Genomic DNA, 14,815 nt, shown 5'->3' with positions numbered 1-14,815 from the left:
CTCCACCACGGCCACAACAAATACAAATATTCAAACTGTCATATTCATATTTTCAAATTGTCAAATTCAATATTTTCAAGTAATTCAAATAATATTTCACCACTTTGATGCTTTTCGGCTTGCCTATTACACTGTGCCGACCATCTTCATTTACAAAAATTCTACCGAAAGTCACAGCATTATATACTACTGCGTAGCATTCTTAAAAATTTCAAAATTTCAAAATTTCACTTTCAAAATTTCACTTTACCAATTATCTCCATTTAGGTTACTATAAGGATTACATTAGGAACATTCCGGAAATCTGGATTATCTTGGAAATGCATGGCGTTACATGGATTGCCATTTCCGGTAATTATTTTCTCATTCACCCTACCTTTTAGTTTTTCAAAATTTCGACCGGCAAATTACCAAATTACCTTCATCTGCAGTATTATAACGATTACAGGTGGAACATCTTGACATCTGCATTTTTGTAGAAATTCGGGGCCTTACACGATCCTGTCTATGGAGGTACTCGGCAGAGAATGCTACACATAAAACCGCATCCTTGATTTTTGAAGCGGTCGCTGTAGGTGCCAGGAGCTAGACGCCATCTGTGTAACTTTTTAGACAGCATTATACTTTGCAGGAATTCCTGCTACCTAGGCGGTTAGCAGCAGTCCTGCCTAACGCTACTGCACAGAACGTTGCAATACAAAGGCTGGCCAAAAGCACGCCAGCAGCAAGCAGTCATCTCACCGCAAGAAGGAATGAAAGGTCGTTCGCTTGCCTTCGTCATCCGCTGATACTGGTAACATCTGGACATAGCTGGCCAAAGGCACCCCTGGCTGCGGTCACCCTGGAGATAACTGCCCCGAGCGGCGTCTCCGCTGCCCTTTTGTAGCGTGCATTACAGCCGCCCCGCCCCTTCTGCAATCACTCCATTTATTGTGTCCACTAAAAGATGGCGCTGGCACGTGGCGCACGGTGCTTTCAATGAGGTGCGTGCTTGTGGTACAAGAGGGAGAGTCGCTACAGCGTCGTCCCAAACAGCCACGTCCGCAGTGGTAAAAAGTTTGGAGCGGCCCACGATTTCTGCCCAGTTTTAAGTGCCTAACGTTAAACTTCTCTGGCTGTACTTCAGTGGGACACTCTCTAACAAATTAAACTATCTCATGTCGTCTGGGTCTTGTATTTTACGGCGGTAGTGGAAACCCCGTTTATGCAACTATAAAGAGGAATTCATGATTTGAACTAGAAGCGAATGGTGTCGAAGATGAGTGCAATACTCTACCTCGTTAACCTAATTTCCGAATTTCCTTAATAAAAATGCTGCATAGCACCATTAACGTACGTGCAAATGATCGATGTGGTACATCGAGTACCTTTTGTTATACTGTACAGAAAGTGCTGCCTGGAAATGGAACAGCAATGGTTGAAAAAGTTGCTAAAGTAGTGTTTATCATTGTTGAAACATCAGCAGTAGCTGCAATAAGAAAATTAAGGTGTTGTAGGCAAGATGCTGGGAATGAAGTATAGCTTGAGCTTGTGGCTGCGGATAAATATTCTTTGAGGCATTTTATCCACAGAGCTCTCTGGAGCTGTGGCTTCTGACTGGTCTGATGCAGTCTCCTTAATGGAATAAAAAACACCAGAGAAAAGGTTTTCCAAAAGTCAAGTCTGGGCTCAGCACTGCGATGGGGATGGAAGCTTCTCAAAGGGGGTCCCACAATTGACGAATTCTATACGTTTTAATATTAATTTAAAAATATCACTTGTTGTACAAAAATTTTAATTAAAATAACAGTTAATGATGATGAAACGAAAAAATTTCGAACGGCAGTCAGACCCTAGAACAAAGTACGTAGGAGTCACTTGCGCGCAAAATACTCCTTGTCTAACTATCTTATGCGCCGAGAAGACTAGCAGGCACTGATTAATAACGACCAGGGCTCTACTGTGTCAGCAGGATCTCACTAGTTGCACGGTACACAGCTGTATACATCCAAACTCAACCTTTCGGTGAAGGAGCTTATAAATCACAAACATATAGGTTTAGCCTTACAGACCAAACGTATCGCTGAAATTCCGCCTATCTGAAGTGCTCGGACAAGAACGCTCCTTTTGGGCCATTGTAGGTAATGTGAAATTTCGCCATTCTCTTGTGAGCGCCCGTGCAGCTTTTGTATATTTGTAGGAGAGGGCCCAAATTCACACGGACAGCTGTTACTCCCAGTCATATGCTGAACAATTACACGGTGTAGGGCAAGGAACTGAAGCCTTTACCCTATACACACCAGTGAGTTACGCCTCCGAAAACACGCGTCGAATCTTGAGGAAGCGCAGGTGTGGTTGGGGGAAAATAAGCTTTGCCACAGCCACGCACTGGGATGTATTATCGCTTCAAACGTCGCGGCTGTTGTGGAGCTTTGCGGGAATAACTAGCGTCTTTTGTCCGCTAATGACGCGATCCTTCTAATTTCATGGGGGCCGCTTGAGTTGCGACAGTACACACTACCCCGGCACCACCCTGTGTCCAGGCTAACTGCCGGCTCAAGGCTCCTGGGTGAATCTTAAACATCCAACTGTATTTTTGAGCCGGGTGTGGGGTATTCACAAAGGGGCAGCTACGCCTAATGTTCGTACAGAGGCGGGGGTTGAAGGCGAACGACCTTGTGAATGGTTTTACAACGAGTGTATAAACTGCTCCTATATCGCCCTACTGTGAAACACTGGTGAAGTCATGCCAATAGGCTCTCAGCATTTGTGATGACTATAATTAAAATATAACTTTTTTATGTGAGAACTTCAGGTGATTGAATTACTGTATGCCCGCAACACACTCTGCCGTGTGATACTACCGTGTGATACTATGCGATACTTCACTGGAGCTTCCCTAGTGAACCCCTTTCTATGCAAGCGGCGCTGCAGCGAGGGCCCTCTGGGTGTCCGAGATGGCCACGTGACTTCATCGTCGCCGTTTGCAGTACCACGGAGCCAAATAACTTCTCAAAGTCTGACATCAGGTTCCAAGGCGTGATTTCCTCTAGCGGCCACTAGCCCTCATCACTTCAACACAGCTTCTCCTCCCATCGCAACAGAAGTTTCGTTATAGTAGTCGTACACTTTTCTATGAGCGCCCCACTTTGATCTGCAAAATGGTTTTTAAGAAATGTCTTGCCAAGTAAACTCGCCAGGTTACTCCTGCTGCTGTCATGAAAATATTCGTGTGGTCTCTATGCCAAGACGCAATATTAACGGTACGGGTAGCTACCACATAAAATAAGTCGTTGAGGGGCAGCGACGTAAAATATGGCTCCGTAACTGATGGCGTTGTGTGCATATTCTTGTTATGGTACACGCTGAATATGACATATTATTTGACGATTTTTAAAGCACAGAATACGAAATTTTGCTTGTCTTCTATTTGAGACTGGGGTCATAAAAGCTGCAGAGATCAATTATTTTACAGAGCGATGTCGTGAGATGCATATCATAACTTACCCGTCGCGATTCGTGTTGTAGGCATAGTACCTGCCTACAATCACAGCTGTATTTCCTGCACGCATAGCACACAGCTCGGCTGTTTGGAAAGATATCTGGAAGGAGCGAGAAATTAAAAGCAAGAATGGCCACACTGATTTGTAAACACGGTTCTAAAAAGTAGTAACGCATTAGCTGCACAGTGCCCATTTGAATTGCGGTATTTGCAAACACAATTTGGAAAGCTTATGTTTTTGCGATAACAAGGCGTAAGATATGCAAAAAATACAGAACAAGGATTTCAGGTTCGTCGATTTGTGATCAGACACACCGATGAGTAATACAGGGTATGTGACAGTTCGAATTCATTACAAAAAAGTCCGCGCGAAAAACATCAAACGCAATCGTAAACATGCCGGAGCCCTCTTACACTGCGTCTTCCTATCTCTACAGGTGCCGCTTACCCCATTCTGATCATCTATCACACCGTGATGTGCAACAACTTCGACAAAATTTAGATTTCACTAAATAATCGGAAGCGACTTGGACAACCCTTTTATCTATCCTTTAATATTACGGATGCCAAAAACAAAAGTACGTCAACCTGCTGGTCATCAGCATTGTCGTAATCAGTTCTTCTCAAAGCTATTTCTACGAAGGGCACCCTGTGAAAATCCCCATTAGCCGTATACAGAGTTTCGTCAAGGAGAGAAGTTATCAAAAACTACGTAGTTACTGTAGGATTCAAAAGCTCAAAATAGAGATTTCTCTGTACTGCGACAGCGAAAATCGTCAATACCTCTCATTTTTACCAACGTAAGGGCTTGTAGCTTTTGATGTAACCAACTTTGCGGTTCTTGTATAGATTCTGGTAAAGTGAAGAGCGCTGTGCCTTCGCTGTGCTGCCTTTTACCGCGCAAAACTGACAAGTTTCTTTCATGACCTCAGAAATGAGCTTCTAAATGTTTAAAACCCATTACTAGACAGAGGTGCCGCCATAGAAGCGGAGGCAAAAAATTCGCGAAAAAACTGTTCCGAATAATCGTAAGGGTAAGAATCAAGATCACAGCCGGGAGTCCGTATGAGGAAGCTTTTCCCAGGCATGCGCCATCGGCACGGTAAAACCGTCTCCCTTCTTCTGGTCTGCCCCATCATCCCTAACACATTTCTTTTATTGCCCCCGAAGCCAATCTCTGGCAGTGGCACAGTGATCATGTTTGCAAAGTGGCGTGAAAAATTCAAAACTGCAGGCCCCAAAGCACTGGAGATGATTGGCTCACTGTCCTTCCTAAATGGACACTTCTAGTGCGCCAACAAGCTTAAGACCAGAGGAGGCCACATTGTCTCTTTGCATAATACAAGTGCATCCCTTTGCTTATCTCCCGGCACGCGACGACACAACATCACGTCGTGGCGTAGCGACCCCCGTCGCGCATCCAGTAACGACGTGCGTGCATGAGTCTCACAAATTTCGTCGGGCCCTTAAAGGAGTAAAAAATGAGGTGTTAAGACGGGAATGTGCGGCTCTCTTCCTTCCTTCTTCTACAGTGTTGCTGCCCTCGGCAACCGCTCGTCATGGGGCTGCCGTATGGAAAGCCCGGGAAGTGTGGCTGTTTTCGTTGGACTTATTGGTTCATATTGTTTGACGGGAGGGGCGCGGCAGGCTGACATATGCAAAAAATCACGCTGAAACCAGCCTTTAGTAGTCATCAGAATAGGCAAACAGGAAATTTTTCGCATGATTGACTTACACAAAATGGTGAAAAGAAAACGATGAGAAATTATTTATATGGGTTGGAAGCATTCTCTGGCTCTCTCGTTCCGGCTTAGTCGAGTACGGACACGTAGTGCAGCGTGTGAATGCAGGGGGGTTGATTGCAAGAACGGATTAGTCGAAACATGTTTGAATACGAGTAAATGTGAATACAGATTGAGTACAAATGAATATGGAGGTTCCAGGCGAGAAAGAACGACCCGGATGCCCCGTTCTCGGAAGCCATGCAACACACCCTCAGCGAGGCAGTGGGCGCAGCTTCGTCTTGCTATTTCAAAATCGGCTATTTCCCTCTTCCTGTGCTCATCTTATTCGTTATTTACAACACACTGCACCCCTCAGAAAGGCAAGGATTGAGCAGGGAACCTAAATTCTGTTTGATTAATTGGTCTACAATAAATATTGTTTGAATGTTCCCATGGGCGGTAGTAGAACGAAGGCGTAGGTCAAGCAGTATCATGTAGGGCAGCAGTTTATCACGAAGTAGAAGGCATTCGGAAAGACGCGCTTGTAGTGGCACCTTTGTTTCGATAAGCGGGAAGCCCATGACGTGCGCGGAGAACACAAGTGGTGTCGTCTTCTGTTGCGCAGCCTTGACCTGGGGCGTTGTTGTTTAATATAATCGTCCTCGTCGAGCACATCTTGACACTAGCGCAGAGGAAATCCTAGCGGCTTCAATGATGGCAGGTGCCTTGTGCCGCTCCAGGGAGCTGTAATGGGACCAACGCAGTTTAAGACGTTTTCTGTACAGGCATCAGTGCTCGTTGTTCCGGCTTGAGTGCGGGAGAAATACCCAACGCCTAACGCGGCCTCCAAGTGATCAGGCCCAGGCAGTGCAGGAAGAAGACGTTTCAGGTGCACATTGCCGCGAACCATGCATTGGGTTTGTTTATTTGTGTTTTGCTTTTACCGCCCCGCTGCGCCGGTCTCAACTATCTGTGTGCACCAAGGGAAGCGCGTGTTCCATCCTTTCTTTTTATGCGGCATGTGTTAACTCTTTGGATAGGGAGACCGTTCCGTACTTACGTGAACAGCCTAGAATAATCTTCTTTGTTATGGATGTAATGAGACGGTTCCAGAAACACTCACGCGCTAAGATAAATTCCTGAGAAGCCGACGCCAAGGCATTCGACTTGACGACGCTCGCCTGCACAAGTCCCTTTGTTGACTGCTGCTTCTCCACCTGTATATTCTTTCAGTTCTTAGGGGAGCACAAGTTCGCTCCAATAAACTTGTTTTCCTTGAAGAGAACTGTGCAGTCTTTGGCTACGTGACATCTGGTGGAGGCGCGGGGTACGCACCCTCTACGCTCCCAACGGCCTCTGGAAGCCGCCAAGCCAGTCCAACTAGAGGCAGCCGTCGACTGCAAGTTCTGCCGCCCAAGTTTGTTCTCCTGCCAGATGGACCCAACTGAAAGAGCGCTGAAACCACCACTATGGTGCACGAAGCAACGCCTCCAATCGTCCTGCAGCAGCACCGGGAACTGCCATCATTCCGAGGAGCCCCCGCAGAAAACACTGAAGAATAGTTGCAGAAACTGGAGCGCGTCCGGATCTTCAACAGGTGGGACAACAAAGAAACGTTCCGGCATGTTTTCTTTTACTTGGAAGATTCAGCGCGAAGCTGTTTCGAGAACCATGAGACCTCTTTGACCAACTGGACTCAATTCCAAAGCGAGTTCCTTAATACCTTTACTTCCGTGGTGAGAAAGGAACGTGCGGCGCTTTTGCTTAAAACTCGAACGCCGCACCCCAACAAAGGGGTCATAATCTTCGTCGTCGAGATGAAGCGACTTTTTCGCCATGCGGATTCAGAAATGACGAGGAAAAGAAAATAAGGTTTCTGATGTGAGGGGTAAAGCAAGAACTCTTCGCCTGCCTAATTCGCAACCCTCCCCCCAAAAGCGTGCCTGAATTTGCGTCTGAGGCCGCCGCGATGGAGAAGACGCTCAAAATTAGAACGTGTGAGTATGACCGCCCAGTCAATGCACTCGTCTTGGAGGCGAGTGGAGCCGGAGCTATTCGCTCCGATACACTACGCGACACCATCCATGCACTAGTCAGGCAGGAGTTTCGGAAGCTTTTCCCCACGACGCCGAAGCCCCAAGTCACCGCCCTGACCGACACGATCCAAGAAGAAGTTCAATACACCCTGGGAACTTCTACCCTGTCAGAAGCACCCCGTGAACCGCAAGCTATGGCCAATTCCGAAGCTGTTCGTCGACCCCGGCCAGCTCAAATTCGTCGTCAGGAAGCCCCGCTGTACCGCCATCCACTGTCGCCCACCCGACTCCCGGTTAAAAACCGGACGCAAAGAAAGACGGACGTATGGCGAACCACCGATAACCGTCCGCTGTGCTACAACTGAGGAGAGGCCGACCATATCTACCGTCGCTGTCCCTACAAGAGGATCGGTTTCCGAGGATTCTCCACTGACGCACCACACCCTCAACCCGCCCAGCGAACAGCTGAGATTGAATACCTGTCCAGCATCAGCCATGTACCAGCCCGTTTCAACCGTTCGCTGTCGCCCTACCCGTACCAGTCACCGGACCGCCGTAGCAATGCTGACTTGGCACGCGGAAGGTCCCCCAGCCCACGAGGCGGAAACTGAAAGCAGGAACTTCTGGAGGTGAAGTTGCACAACGGCGGACAAACGAAAACCCCCCAATGACGCAACGATTCGCCGAAGACTGTGACTCACGACATTCACTCATACTGACGACCCGAGCTAACCCTGATGTGACTCCGGAACACGACAATACCAACAAGGCGCGACGCGTACCCGACAGGACCGAGCCTGCTGCTGAGAAGACGACGACAGCGCCGACGCAAAGTGCCCCGCCTTCAACACGCACAAGACGAGATGCGACGCCCCGACGAACCCGGAACTCGAGGAAGGCGGCGTCCGATGTCAAGGTGTCCATCGCATGATTTGATGTAGTTCACCTCAAGGACACTGGATCCGTCTACTCAGTACTGAGTGGATAATTCGCGTCTAAGCGGAAGGAAGTTACGACCATATGGGACGGTCCACACATTCACAGCAGGAGGCCATCTCGTAACACCAAGTAGAACGTGCACATCGCGCGTCACCGTAGATGGTTTCACGTACCCTGCTGCCTTCATGAGTTTTACAAAGGCACCCGCGACCTAATTCTGGGAATTGTCTTTTTGATGGAGAACTGCGCAATAATTGATCTGCAGACCAAGTCGATAACTTTTTCCTCCACGACGCCGCAGCCGAACCCCGAACACCAGGCTGCTGTAAGAATCGCCGACGATTACGTCACCCTGACACCTAGCCGAATCTTGATGATCACCAAGTACTCTGAAGATACTGCTCCTGAAATCGACGCTATCGTCGAGAGTGACCAAAATTTGCTTCTCGACCGATGTCTCTCCGTCGCAAAAGGGATTGCGCGCTTGAAGCAATGCAAATCCGACGTTTTGGTCGCTAATTTCACCGAGGAGTACCAGCATCTAAACAAGGGCGATGGAATTACGGTACTTGAAGAAACGCAAGAAAAAAGTCAAGTTATCGCGGTCACAAACTTTGAACGCGCACGCGCAGATGATTTCAAGCTGCCGCAACCTTTTTCAAGATGATTTCAAGCTACCGCAACCCGTCGCTGCTGCAAGAAAACCGGGACAAATTATTGGATTTGCTGCGCAGCTACAGCGAGTGTTTTTCGTCGAACTCAAAATTACGTCGGACACCCCAAATAAAGCACCGGATTATAACCGAAAACGGAGTTCGGCCTACCCGGCAGTCATCGTACCACATGTGTTCACACAAACGGGAAGCCATCCGGACACAAGTCGACGACATGCTTAGCGACGACACTATAGAGCCATCAAAAAGCGCCTGGGCTGCGCCGGTCCTACTTACGAAGAAAAAAGATCGCACATTAAGGTTCTGCGTTGACTACCGGTGACTGAACAAGATCAACAAAAAGGACGTGTACCCCCTGCCACGAAGCGACAACGCCCTCGACCACCTCTATCCCGCAAGGTAATTCTCTTCGATGGATTCGGAGACAGGCTACTGAAAAATTGAAGTGGACGACAGAGACCGAGAGCAGACTTCATTCATAACCTCGGACGAACTATACAAGTTCAAGGTGATGCCGTTTAGGCTGTGCACGGCACCAGTAACGTTTGAACGCGTCATGGACACTGTGCTAGCTGGGTTGAAGTGGTACACCTGCCTCGTATACCTCGGCGACGTTGTCGTATTCGCCCGAACGTTCTACGAAAACCTTCCTAGGTTGGAGTCTGTAATCGAGGCGACCCGTACGTCAGGGTTAATGCTGAATCCTGAAAACGGCCGCTTCGCCTTCGAGGAACTCGTGTTTTGGGGCCAGGCCCTCAACGCCGCGGGAGTCCTGCCTGACCCGGCAAAAACTTCAGCCATAGCGAACTTCTCAAGACCGAACGACATTAAGGGCGTTTGATGATTTCTCTGACTGTGCGCATACTACGGGCGTTTTGTAGCAAACTTTGCACGCATTGCAGAGCTACTCACGTGCCTGACAAAAGATCGCACCCCTTTTAGCTGTGAAAGTGCCCAAAAGGAAGCATGCTGCAAGCTGCAACAACACCTGCAAAGCCCGCCCATGCTCGCTCATTTCGACGTAAATGCCGCAACGAAAATGCACATGGACACCAGTGATATAGGTTTGGGTGCCGTCTTTGTCCAAAAACATAACGATTGCGAAAAGGAAACCCCCTATGCCAGCCGTCGTCTGTAGAAGGAGGACAAAAACTACTCTGCCTCCAAGAAAAAGTACTCGGCTACCATCATATCGGCCATTTCAAAATTTCGCCCGTACGTATATGGTAGAAAATTCAAGTTTGTGAGAGACCACCATGCACTGTGTTGGTTCGCCAATTCGAAGGACCCCTCTGGCCGTATTGGGCGATTGAGCTTGCGCCTACCGGAATTCGACGTTACAATTGTCTATAAATCCTGCAGGAAACACTCCGACGCTCACTGTCTGCCCCGTGCCCCATCGACCCACCACCTGAAGACTCCGAAGCCGACAGCGCGTTCTTCGGAGTCATGACGGAGAGCGACCCAGCCGTCCAGCAGCGTGCCGACCGAGAGTTACGCGTCATGATCGACTACCCGGAAGAACGCAATGTCGCGTGCCTAGGGCCTTCAAACAAACCTTACCAGCATTCAGCCTAAAAACTCGGTCCTTGTGAAGAAAAAATTCAGCCCTAGAACAAGAACGAATTATTTTCTTGTTATCCCGGCAGGTCTTCATGACGAAATTTTGGAAGCGTGCCACGACGACCCGTCGTCCGGGCATCTCGGCACTGCGCGCACTATTTAAAAATCAGAGAAAAGTAGTACTGGCCCCGCCTTACAACCGATGTGTCCCACTACGTCCGGAGCTGCCGTGACTGCCAGCGACGAAAAACTCCACCGACGTCAAAAGCGTGCCTTGAATCAATGGAGTTCATCCTATGCACACTCAAACTGACTGATAATACCCCAAGCCAGAAACAAGACTCGTTGGTCTTTTCTATCATGACATGCCTTGCCGCCACGAGGCCCACCTCCCATCCTCCTGCACAATGACGGCATGCAGCCCATTTCATTAAGCGGGGGGTGTTCTATACTGTCACAACTTTATCTCCGACAGAAGGAAATGAGTGCTCGTGATACCCCCTCATGTACGAGCCGAAATACGCGCAGCATTACAAGCTGAGCGCCAATCCGCTCATTCTGGCGTCTTAAAAACGTACACTACGCTCCGTCTGCGATTTTAATGAAGGGAAGGTGTCGTTTTGTGCACATATATGTTCCTGGTGGTGAGGCCTGCCAACAACGTAAGCTGCCCCAGATAAAGCCTTAAGCAGAGGTGCAACCTCTACCGTACCCTGCGCGCCCATTTGATCCCGTTGCTATAGACCTTTACGTACCCTTCCCATACACGCCTTCTGGGAACAGATGAATTATCGTCACCGTCGGCCATCCCAAGCGCTACATGGTAAATTCCGCGCTTCCCAGCGGTACTTCACGCGACGTGACCCTCCTCTTCCTTCATCGCTTCATCCTAGGGCATGGTTCACCTAGGGAACTTCTCAGCGATAGAGGCTGAGTCTTTCCGAATGTCTGGAAGCCCATCTCAATGAATGCAACATGTTCACCGGATGAGTACTGCCTACCACGCGCGGACAAATGGTTTGACGTAAGGATACAATCGCACGCTTGGGGACATGCTGGCCATGCAAATATCTTCAGACCACTCTACGCGGGACGTGGTGTTTGCTCTCGCTACTTTCACGTTCAATCATCATTATCATCATCATCACCACCAGCCTATCTACGCCCACTGCAGGGAAAAAGCCTCTCCTATTAATCTCCAATTACCCCGGTCCTGTGCTATTTGCGACCAATTCATCCCCGCAAACTTCTTTATCTCATCTGCCCATCTAACATTCTGCCACCCCCTGCCGCGCTTGCCTTCTCTAGGGATACACTCTGTTACCTTAATGCCCAACGGTTATCTTTCCTTCGCATTACATGCCCTGCCCACACAATTTCTTCTTCTTACTTTTTTCTAATATGTTCTTAACACACGTTTGTTCTATGACCCACTCCACTCTCTTCTTGTCCCTTAATGTTACACCTATCATCTTCCGTTCCATTGCTTGCTGAGTCGTCCTCAAAGGCTGCCATTCATTATCTTAGAATGTCTACCGTATGCACTACACCCCATTTTTATCCTTGTAATTATTTCTGCTTTATGGCTGGCACCCGGGGTCACAACTTGGGCTAAGTAGATACATTCGTTTACAACTTCCTCTGTCTCGCCACCTATCTCAAACCGCTGTGCTGTCCCGAGGTTATTGATCATTAATTTGGTTTTCTGCATGTTCATTTTCAGGCCCACGGTTCAACTCTGTTTCTCCAGTGTGGAAAGCATGCTTTCCAATTCGTCTCCCGAGTTATTTACCAAGGCAACGTCATCAGTAAATGTAAGGTTACTCAGGTATTCTCCATTAACCCTTACTACCACCTTTTCCACATCCAATGTTCTGAATGCTTCTAGTAAACATGCTGTGAATAACATTAGGGGAGATTGTGTCTCCTTGTCTGACGCCTTTTCTTATAGGTATTTTACTGCTGCCCTTATGGAAGATGAGGATAGCTGCGGACCCATTGTAGATATCCTCTAGTATTCTTACATAATGCTCATCTACACCCTGGTTCCGTGAAGCCTGAATGACTGCTGAGGTTTCGACCGAGTCGATAGCTTGCTCATATTCTATGTAGGCTACATATAGGGGTTCAGTATACTCAGCGCACTTCTCTATCACCTGATTGTTTGTGTGAATATGGTTCATTGTTGAATAGACTTTACGGAACCCTGCTTGTTTATTAGGTTGACTGAAATGACTGAAAGGTTGCAGAAATTCTGTTACGATTACTTTGGTATGCACGTTGTAGACTTCTGACAGTAAGCTGATTGGCCTGTAACTTATTAAGTCCTTCATTAAACATTGCTTATGAATTGGGATGACGTTGGTGTTCTTCCAAGATTCTGGTACGCTTGCGCGCATTAGGCATTGCGTATACAGATTTGCCAGTTTTTCAAGTACAATTTCTCTGCCATCCTTGAAAAGTTCTGCTGTTATCTGATCCTCACCAGGTGCTTTGCCCCCTTTCATTTCTTTCAAAGCCTTCCTTACTTCTTCTGTCGTTACTGGTGGGTTGCCTATCTCCTTTGAACTACTTTCTTGTTCGGCATTATCCTGGATGTCCTGGCTACTGTACAGAGCCCTCTAAAACCCCTCGGATACCTTGACTAATTTATCCTTATTTGCCATGACATTGCCTTGCTTGTCGTCAGGTGCATACATCTGATTTTTCCCCACGCCAAGACGCCTCTTCACTGCTTTCAGGCTAGCTCCGTTCTGACAGCATATTTGATCCTCTCCATATTAATCTTCCGTATGTCAGCTGTCTTACGCTTATTGATTAACTTCGAAAGCTCGGCTAGTTCTATTCTTTCAGCTGGGGTGGAGATTGTCATGGTTGGCGTTTCCTAATTAGATCTTTCGTCTTCTAGGAAAACTTACCAGTATCCTGTCTATCCATCGTGCCCCCGACATCTACTGCACACTCCGTGATAATGCGTGTATGGTTGTCGCTGGCTTCCGTACAATACCGCTACACAAACCACGACTTCGTTTCCTCTTTTACCCGCCGCGGTGGCTCAGTGGCTAAGGCGTTGCGCTGCTGAGCACGAGGTCGCGGGTTCGATTCCCGGCCGCGGCGGCCGCTTTTCTGATGGAGGCGAAAAGCAAAAACGCCCGTGTGTACGAGATTTCAGCGCACGTTAAAGATCCCCAGGTGGTCGAAATTAATCCGGAGCCCTCCACTACGGCGCGCCTCATCGCCTGCGTTGCGTCGGCGCGTTAAACCCTACAATCAATCAATCAATCAACGTTTCCTCTTTTCCACCATCTTTACGGCCGCGAGTCCTCATGGAGCATGGACACCATAATGCAGCATCGCTACTTGTAAGAGTAAGCCCGTCTCCGAAATAGCGCGATACGCTGATGTCGCCAGTTAGCTCACCCGCCACGTCATCATCGGCCGCGTCCAGCCGCAGCAGGGCAGTCCTGGAGTCCGTGAGGATGACCGCCCCGGGGTGCTTATGGGGCCCCCTTTCGAGGAGGAGGTCGGCGGCTAGGTCCGGCCGGAACTGCCGCTTGCCCTTCCCCACTTCCTCCACACGGGCGGAGCTAGCAGCGCTGCACCTAGCCGCCGACCTCCTCCTCGAAAGGGGGCCCCATAAGCACCCCGGGGCGGTCATCCTCACGGACTCCAGGACTGCCCTGCTGCGGCTGCACGCGGCCGATCAACCCACCAACAGCAGCGGCAACCCGGAGCGCTCCCTTGCAATCAAGCTGCACACTGTGGCCTCCCGAGGCTGCGACCTGCGGCTCCACTGGCTGCCGGGCCACAGTGGCATCCGGGGCAACGAAGACGCCGACGCCCGCGCCAGGGAGGCCCACCAGGAGGGCACCCCAGTCTCCGAAGACGTCACCGCGTTCGACGAGGCCCGCACTGCCCTGGCCCGCATGGTGCAGACGATGCACCCCGACCCTCGGGTCGTGAGCGGCCTGGCGCCCAGACCGTTGCCCGCACGCATCAGCAGGGACGCCCGCTGCCTGCTTCTCCGCATGCGGCTGAACTGCTGCAATGTGGCGGAGCGTCTGTACCGACACGGCCGCAAGGACTCCCCTACATGTGCGGACTGTTCCGAACTGGAGACGCTCGAGCACCTACTCTGCTTCTACCCCCACCACGCAGGCCCGATAGCAGAGCTCCACCGAGCGCTCCAGCGTCGAGGCCTTCCCAGCGCCGACATGGAGGACCTTCTGTTCCCGAAAGGACCGGCGGCAACCCAACGGGAAGTCTTCACTTATCTGCTTCATTTCCTGGAGACGACCGGCCTTACGCAGCGGCTGTAGCCCGGAGTGCAGTGATTGACTGGTGTGCCCGGACTGACAGCGTTCTAGGACTGACAGCTCTCTTTATACCTTTCACTCC

General features: G+C 49.4%; 1 protein-coding gene across 5 annotated transcripts in view; it reads right to left on the bottom strand.

Moving 5' to 3' along the window:
* The window catches only part of LOC144146106 (uncharacterized), a 593,048-nt gene that overhangs the window by 62,687 nt on the left and 515,546 nt on the right, over positions 1 to 14,815 (bottom strand). For 4 of the 5 annotated variants that reach the window (XM_077678048.1, XM_077678051.1, XM_077678049.1 and 1 more), the window contains one exon: positions 3,487 to 3,581. The exons of the other annotated variant lie outside the window; for it this stretch is intronic. In XM_077678048.1, the coding sequence (XP_077534174.1) occupies positions 3,487 to 3,581 (95 nt within the window). The remainder of the gene's footprint in view (positions 1 to 3,486; positions 3,582 to 14,815) is intronic. 5 annotated transcript variants of the gene reach the window in all.

Source organism: Haemaphysalis longicornis, unplaced genomic scaffold, assembly GCF_048455015.1.
Source record: "Haemaphysalis longicornis isolate Haplotype H1 unplaced genomic scaffold, Haemaphysalis longicornis Haplotype H1 scaffold_7, whole genome shotgun sequence".
Lineage (NCBI taxonomy): Eukaryota > Metazoa > Arthropoda > Arachnida > Ixodida > Ixodidae > Haemaphysalis > Haemaphysalis longicornis.
Note: the sequence above shows the minus strand (reverse complement) of the source record. Positions and strands in the feature narration are given on the sequence as shown.